The following is a 9,259-nucleotide window of genomic DNA, read 5'->3' on the forward strand; positions in this document are numbered from 1 at the left end:
CTTTAGGACCATTCTTAAAACACACCTCTTTCAAGGAGCATATAGGTAGCTCCACTGGCTGATTGTATACATCTCATATGCACTGACCTTGGCCCCTTACAAACGCTTACTGTCTCTGTAAGTTCTCCCTATTTCCACTTAGATTGTAATATCTTTGGCACAGGGACACTCCCTTTCCTATTGTTTTATGTCTGAAGTGCTTATTCCCATTATATATTATATTATTAAGTCACATGTACTACTGCTGTGCACCTGCATGGAGCCATATAAATAAAGACATACATACATGCATGCATGCATACATACACACATACATACACACATACATACATACAGGTTTTATTCATGTCGCAAGAGCAAAAATCTAGTAACTATAATGGTCCTGCAGGATTGTAGATTCCTTCTAATTTGTGATACTTTTATTAAAACAGTTCTTTATACATTTTCAATAAGTTAAAGAAGAGACCTGTAAGGTTTTACTACTTCTCTTCACACTATTGTGTCTCATTTGTTTTTCTTGTTCATACATTAAAAAGATATTACCACCAATAGTGAAACTTTCCATGTCAACATTAATCCACTCCTCCATCTTGTGGACAAGACTTTGCATTGACTCAATTCCACCTAGTTATATAACATACCTTCTTAGCACCAGCTGGTTTAACCACATATGTAGAGAAAGCCGTGCAAACATGTTTCTGAACATTAGTAAAAGTGTCCTCCACTGAAACTTGAATGCCGACCTAAAGTGGAAGAAGAATGCACATTTTCAAACGGTCACACATCTTGTCATATTCACTAACAGGGATGTAACCATATTACTGCAAAGCCCTGCGATGTCGGGAGGCACGAGAGCAGGGGGAGGCCCCGGCTGGCCGGCACTGGTTCAAGTTGGGCATGGCCAGAGGTCTGGCCAGCCTCCGTATTGGGCCTCCGGGGCCTCTGTTTGCTGCGAAGCAGAGGGACGTAGCCTCAAAGCTGGGATGCAAGCAGGGAAGGGGCATGCAATGCTAATATTTGTCGATATGGGAAAGGGAAGGGGATACAGTGTTCTCAGTTTCACCATTGTAGGCCTTTTCTTAATAATGCTGTCTTCCCACTAGACTTAGATTAGTGATCTGAGTGACTCATTGGTAGACGTGTTTTGTGTTCTGCATTAGAAATGTAAATCTTCAGAAATTAATTCCCTTATAGCTATTTTGCGGTCTATCTCCTGTTACCTCTATCTTTGTGCCTTGTTGGCATCTTTTGATTCTACTTGCTCCTTCCCTGTCACAGGCCAACCAGAGAAGAAGAGAGGCTGGAAGTTTTGCACTGCAATATATTATGCAATTTATGATGCAATATGCCTTACCTCCATACTTGTATTAAATGCTCTGTTTACTTTTGCTTTTATACAGATGTTTTGTCCTACCCTAATAAAAAAAAAACATGAATCTTAGCAATACTCATAAGACAATATGCATGAAATAGTATTTATATATAACATATCAATGATGCAATATAACCTTAAGGTAGAGATTGTCATGAGAGACTAGGACTAATACCAGGGATCAACTCGCCAGACAGAAACACAAGAGTTAAAAAAATTAATTTATTGGAAAAAGTTATCGACAATTGACATATAAACAAACAGATACCCAACCGGGGAAAACTGGGGATACCCTGCCAACCTAGTTGCAGGGACTTCCTTGCAGAGATTTCCCCTGTCCTTCTTTTCCCTGCAATATCCTCTGAAACAGGATTCCAGGCCTGACACCAGCACAGGAGTGGACACTGCAGATTCTCTCAGTTACAGCAACAATGTCTGCAACTCTTATGGCTATCTAGGGATCTCCCTCTCCACCCTTTTATACACTAAACCCACAATATTGAAACATTCAGGGCCAGGTGCTGTCTACATGCCCAGCCCCTGATTTGTGGGTAGAAATGCAACATAAAAAGGAGTAACAAACTAAATTGTGTTTTTGGGCATCAATTACTGTATACACTGTATCCACTACTGTTGAGCCGTGTTTACCTTCTCTATTACTACGGTTATGTCCAAGTAGTGGAAACAACAAACTAACTCTTCTCTGTTCCAGTGTGTAGTACATTGGACACAGCAAACTGGTGTAGTGAGCATTGACTAGTTCTAGTTTAAGCAATCAATCCAAATGAATTAAAAATTGAAAAATTGGGACTGACTGATAAGTGAGTAAAGTAAAACTTAATATCAACCTTGTATTTAGGTGCCGTGTTACCTGGTTACAATAGTTTGATTAAGCAGTCGTTTTTTTTTTATTTAAATGTAAGCCACTGTAGTAGCAAAAGCACCACAACGTCTTCAGAAAATGTCCCTGCAATGGCCATAATAATCATCAACTCCATGGGACTCCTTTCCCTTTAAAGAAACCTTTGTTTAGTTTGTAACCGACAACAATCCTTGTCAGAAAGATAGGAAGGGCTCTTGAGCTGAAATTGAAAAGAGGGTACTGCACTGACAGCCATAGTCACAGCTTTTCCACTCTGCCTTGCCAAGGCACTTTAATCCTGGTGTGTGGGGACCAATTGCAGGAGGGGAGGGGACGGGAATTCATGTGATATCCTATTTCAATTCTTGGCGTCATTACTGAAGTCTCTGCCAACTAAAAATAGACAATAGTGAGTGTGTGAGAAAGTACAAGGTATCCACTTGAATCTGAAGTAAATAAGACCACCAATGGAGTCTTTTCCCACCATTAAAATAATAATAATAATGCCTATTATCATGCCTTACTTGTGACACTAGTGGCAGTAAATTCATGTTGATAACACAGCATGCCAATAGAAAAAGACAACTTCAAAACCAAAGTTGTTATCTTAATTCACTGTATGTGGGAAAAGCAACGAGGTGCAAGCAAGTCCCTCTTGACTGCCTATTGATCAAACTAAATTACTAATGAAAGGTTTATATTTTGATCTATTCTTACTGCAAATTTTAAAAGATTGATTTTCCGCGATCCCTGAAAACACATATGGGATTATATACTTTATGTGGGAAAACTGTTTTGAAGACTTTTCTAATTATTGTCCTGGGCACGTACCCTCTATGGACTATCTATTTGCCTGGACGTATATTTTAACAAACATAGCTAATATCCCTTAGATTGTAAGTTATTCGGGGCATGGCCTCCCTTTGCCTTGTGCTGTAATGTACCTGTCTGTAAAGTTTGTACTTTATTTACCTTGTATTGTGATTTGTAAAGCACAGCGGAAATTGTACATACATATCACTCTGATGCCATTCACAGAATTCACCATACGTCGCCCCCTGTTTACTCTCTATCTTTATTGACTATTACTGGGAGGCTGATGCATCACATGGGACACCGATAGGGACTTGATGAAGTAGTTTGACCTAAATATTGCAGGACAGGCTTCCAGGAAAGCTGTGGTTAATGATTTCATAGCTACTGTCAGGATCTCCTCACAGCTGCATGACTGCTCTAGTTTATCTGTTCCGCTTAATGGTATAAAAGTGAAACATCTAAATATCAACAGACAAGCTGGGCACTTAAACAAAAAATCAATTGTAATGAATACAATGAAAGACAGCCATACTACCAAAATTAAAACACCTTTATTGAATCTAGAAATAAAATACTCTGCATGATACCCCTAATTGGACCAACATAACAATTGTAATATGTATTTCATTATCTATAAATAATGTAATGAATGCTCCTGACTGTTAGGACACAGGTCACCTATGCTCTACTTTCAGAATAAGAAAACAACTAAAGAAATGGCTCAACGCTCAACCCAATACCTATAGAGTTGTAGACTAGCGTGCGTAGAGTTAAAGATACTGTATGTATAGCACAACACGTTAACTCTAAGATTAACGAAAATAACCCAGTTAACTGCACTCAAAGTAATATTAATAGCTAAATTAGCCTGAGATACCAATTGTCCCACTATATGAGGTAGAATCACCCCTACCTAGTGACACACTAGAGTGAGTCAGACCTCACAAAAAACAATAATTCAAAAAATAAAAATAAAAATCTATTTTGTCATTAGCATATTTCCCAGACGGTTATGTCAGGTAAGCTGTTTCAGCACAGGCATGTCTCCCTAATTTATTTGAAGGGATGCTTGAGTTTATATATGCAACCAAAGACACATTAAAATAAAATCCCTTCCTCCTTCTCTCTCCATCCTCTCGCCCTCCCCCTGTCCCCCCCCCTCTTTCTCTACCACCTGTCTCTCTCTCCCCCCCCTCCTTGTATTCAATGAATAATTTGAATGAATCTGTCTTGCTTTTTAAGTAAACAATCTGCAGTTGGATTTTAGTGGGGGGGACAAATTTGGTCAAAATATCCGCGGACTTCCGGGAAACAGATTCGTACTGTTCCACCCATCTTTACATGAGACCACAAAAGGCAGAATTCTTCAATATTGTTTAAACCAATTCTAGTTTAAAATTCTGTCCTGAAATCAAAATATACGTTTTTATTGCTTACGTCATTTTCCTATACTTATACTGCAATGTGACTTCTCATCATTTTTAACAAAATCTGTATATTCCGATTCTAAGTCTTTATATTGATATCTTGTTTATAATTCACTATGTTGATGAAATCTGCCTCTAAATCCAGAAGACCTCTGAATATTATGGAAAGGACGATGTACTGTTATATTACTTCTCAATATTTGGGGTTTTGCGCAAACCTTTTTTCCCCCAATTATAATGTTTGTAAATTTAATGAAAATGCTAAAATAAGATTATGGCTAGAGATGTAAAAACGACCCAATTCATTATACAAAAGTCCCCTCTAATTTTTAAGAAATGTTGAAATTTGTAAAATGTTGGTGCAAAGGCTATTTATTGATTTGCGGATTTAAAAATGAGTCCCTCAAGTTATTTCTGCAAATATTCATGATATTTGGAAATGTCACCAATATATTCACTCGTATTCACTAACCACTTTCACTAAATATCCAAGTACCTAAGATTCGCAGCTGGTAATTTCTGGTGAAATTTCACATACTCCAAATATATTTTTTTAAATGGGCAAAATGTATAATGTTTTGTCCTTCTCTACTTATAATTACCTCAATGTCAACCTTTGCCTTCTCTTGCTTCACAACCTGACCAAACAATATCTCATAAATACTGATTGAATGTACCTGTGCTATATGCAGTTAAATACTTGGCCTCTGAGCTGCAAATAATTGTTTTGAATGAACCTTGAACCTTAACAGAGCAATTAAGGACTTATGAACTTAGCTGTCTAACTGGATCAGTTGCTGTTAGACGGGATGAGAGGCCTCTGGACTTTTTTTCTTTTAGAGAATAATAAACAGAATAAGGATGTACAGTACCTGGCTGTCTCTTCAATCTGTATGTCATCCACAGAAGCTGTAACACAGGCCACTCCAGCATGTCGTTCAGCTTGAAAAGATATATATATATATATTATAAATACAGTAAATATGCTACAATTGTAGCACACACAGTAAATAGTAGTAGAGGGAGTGCAACTAAATTGATGAAGATCCTGCATGCTTGTGTCCGCATCATTAAACAGAAAACCCATAAGGGAAATTAAATAACCTCAACATGTACACTAGAGATGTGCGATGTTTGGGGGGAATATTTTTTCATGAAATATATAACAAAAATGTTATACTTTGCAAAACATAAAATCGGCAAGTAGTAAAAATCAATGTGTATTGCACATTTCGACTCAGAAGGCGAATGGCCCCAAGCCCCACGCCTTTCACATACTGCCATTGTCGCAATATTCTGGCAGAAGTTGCAAAATGTCACGGTAATGTGGCAAAAATGTTGCGTTCACATCTACGTTAGTGATTTCCAGAGCAAAGTTAACTTGAAATTTAAGAGAAAAACACACAGAAAATGCAAAGCAAATTTGAAAACATTTGCACAAAGATTAATGTACACCCTGGAAGAATGGAAAGAGGGAGATAATGATATGACAGAATCCTTTAAATGCATAAAGGCTAACGAGTCATGTTAGGATTAAATCTTCACTGAATGGTTCCATGCAACAGCTTCCTAGAGGTTGTGGAGATTATTATAAGAATTTAATGGGAAAGACGCAGGAGTATCCAAAATAATAAAATAGCTAAGAACCAAATGAGAGCGACAAACTCTCTTCTGTACATGGGGATAAGTAAACAAATAAAATACAGTAAAAGACAGAATCTTTAAAAAAAATAAATTTGTGGAATATGGATGCAGTAACAATCGATTTTTCGCCAGCACCCCTAGAGTCCAAATATAAACAACAGAAAGTCACACACACACACGCCAAAATAATCCATTAGCAATAAAACATCATATTTCTTTCTCTACCAACAAAAAGTCAAATATGCATTGACTCGCTCATAAGGCAGTAGTTAATGTTGTGACCATTTGGGGTCCTTTGTGGTCCTTTTTTTGCAGATGCAAGAATTGCATAGAAAGCAAATTTGGGTCTGAGGCTTCACGACAGCTAGGGAAATGAACACGCTATGTAGGCCACGTTGTCCATATTTATTCCTAACTATTAATGTATTATTTGTAACATTGTTAATTGTAATGTTTCTATATTGTGGCACACATGATGTTAGTGCTCAGTTGAACATAGCAATCTGTTACTGCAAGTACTACAAATGTGTTTTGATGTTATTAAGTTGTTGCTCCCATCCTATCATTCTTATTCATAAACTATGCAGCTAAAAGGCCCCATGTCTGACTCTACGGGTGGCCTATAATACTGTAGCTGCATTCTTGTGCTCCCGGGAGCATTCTCTTAGTGGACATAAGTGGTGTTATGAATAGGCCGGGTGGCTATATCTTTTCTTCTGCATATTGCAAATATGACCTTCATCTAATCAGTTATTGAACTAAACAGATATGCTTTGATATCAGTGCAATTGTTTACATTAATTCTGTCACTTTCATCCACACCCAGCAAGGTTTATATTTATACTTGTCGATGGCTGGATAAACTGAATAACTTAATTGCACTGGCACTCCTTCCATGAAATATTTAGTATGTTATATGTATTACTAATATAGTAAACTCAGGGTATGCACCATAGTGTGTGTGTGTGTGTGTACACACACACACACACACACACACACACACACACACACACACACACACACACACACATATATATATATATATATATATATATATATACATACACACACACATACACATACACATACACACACACACACACACACACACACGCGCACACACACACACACACACACACACATATATATATACAGCATACGTGCACATTTCACACCAATGAATGATTATAAAGAAATAAGATTGAAGGAATTTTAAATGTAAGAACATATGTCTGATTCTGGATTAATGAACGAATAGTCCCAGGCACAGTTGCACATAAGAAGTGTGCTAGAACAGGCTCTGCATCCTGTGCGTTCAGTATCTTCCCTGCTGCTGTACATAAGAAGAGACAGTGCATGTTAGAGGAGAGGGAGGGGTGGCATTTATCAGTGAAGTTAGAAAATACCCCCCTTGTGTATTTATAATGTATACATATGTCTGCATGTGAGGCCTAACCCACACCGTTGTTAATGAGAAAGTTGTGTGTTACAGGGGTGTTAGATAAGTACACACAGCCCCTCTGAATTCATCGTGTATGAGATGTGTATTGCAGGGTGTCTGCTCCTACCTGTCAGATCGGTGTATACTTTCCTTTGCATTGATCATGCCTATGACATGAACCGGTGTGTTAGTGGAGTTTTGTGTGACCTATCGGTAGAAGCACTGGCCATGACAATACGATGCACCTGTACAGTATATTAGGAGGGCAATAGTCTTACCTGCCAGGCAGGCTGTGATATCAATCCATGTGAGGAGCTGTCCAGCACTCAGCTCCCCCCTGTGGTTTGCTTGCCAGGGATACACAGTGTGACACATCTGCACCTCACCCTGCTCATATCCCGTGCACAGGGCTGTCCCCTCTCTCCTGAGACCCCCAGTACACTGTGGTGTGTCCGGCCGATTCACTCCTTCACCACCGGACAGCAGCATATGAGCAAAAAGGGTCAACAGCTCCAGCAGCTGGAGCCTCCGGGCTGGAAGTGGAGACAGGGATCCGGGAGCTGCAAGTGCATCAAGTGCAAGGCGTGCAGGAGGTGGTGTGAGGAAGAAGAGAGTGTGTGCTGTGAATGCGAATCGTCTGAGAGGTCTGTGTGCAGTGATGTGAGAGAGATGTGCGCAGTGATTTCTGCGAGAGAAATGTGTGCACTGTGAGCGTGTGATTTGAGGGGGGGGATGTGTAGTGTGAGTATGTGAGTGCTGTATGGGTAATAAGTAATGTGTGCACAGATTGTGCAGTAAGTAGAGTATATGCAGTGAGGGGTGTAAGTGGAATATGTTCAGTGAGTAGAGTATACTGTATGCAGTGAGGGGGAGAGGGGGATGTAAATGGAATATATGCAGTAAGTTCTGTTCAGAGGAGAGTTTCCAGCAGGTGTCTGTCCTGTCAGAAGTCTCAGCTCAGCTGACACAAGGTGCATACAGCAGTGTGTTAAGGTCACATGTGTATAGCAGGGATTACAGGCTGGGGCTGGCTGTGATCCCATGTGGCACCCAGCCATACCTTACTGCTCACACCTCCTGTCCAGAGGGTTTGGTGTGTACTGAATAATAATAATAATGCAAATTAAAGAGATACTACAGTATCTCACTGTCAACTAACCCCACACTTACAGTGCAATGGGACATTGGGTCATGGCCATTTTCCCGCGACCAAAGGACCGCAAATGTTTGGCCGCAGCGGGACCCTCTGCCGCAGCCGATCAGCCGCTGGAACCACCACTGCCGGCCACTTCTAAGGTAAGTTTTACTGGGTAGGCTTTTAATGTAAGGGGTTTTAGTGGTTAGGGTAGGGAGTTAATTTAAGGGGTTTTAAGGTTGGGGGAGTTAACCTTTTTACGATACGGGGTAGCATTAGTATTATGGGTTAAGATTAGGGGGCTTTAGGGACTTACCTTAGTGGTGAAGCAGCCGGCTGTGAGAGGGCCCGGCGTTGGGGTGAGTAGTGGAGAAGCACCGGCGGTCATTCCGCCGCAATCACATGTCCTAGACCGCACTTACAGCATACTTTGGCTCAGTGGGGGCACTTTGGCTCAGCCATACCTTCATTGGGGTTGTATTTCTGCTCCTAAGTGTTAACAAATGTCAGAATGCTAAGGCAGTGAGTTTAACCTCTCCAGTGGCTACTACGGTACTAAAGG

General features: G+C 39.8%; 1 protein-coding gene across 1 annotated transcript; it reads right to left on the bottom strand.

The window, feature by feature from the left end:
• Positions 1-641: 641 nt before the first annotated feature.
• LOC142481425 (acetyl-coenzyme A thioesterase-like) lies at positions 642-8,557 on the bottom strand (the record flags this gene model as incomplete). Its single annotated transcript, XM_075582862.1, has 4 exons — positions 7,841-8,557; positions 5,350-5,419; positions 1,355-1,415; positions 642-743 (listed from the first exon to the last, which is right to left on the bottom strand). Coding segments are annotated over exons 1-4 (444 nt in total), but the record flags the coding sequence as incomplete, so codon positions are not given.
• Positions 8,558-9,259: the final 702 nt, after the last annotated feature.

This window comes from Ascaphus truei, unplaced genomic scaffold, assembly GCF_040206685.1.
Source record: "Ascaphus truei isolate aAscTru1 unplaced genomic scaffold, aAscTru1.hap1 HAP1_SCAFFOLD_2647, whole genome shotgun sequence".
In the NCBI taxonomy this organism is placed as follows: domain Eukaryota; kingdom Metazoa; phylum Chordata; class Amphibia; order Anura; family Ascaphidae; genus Ascaphus; species Ascaphus truei.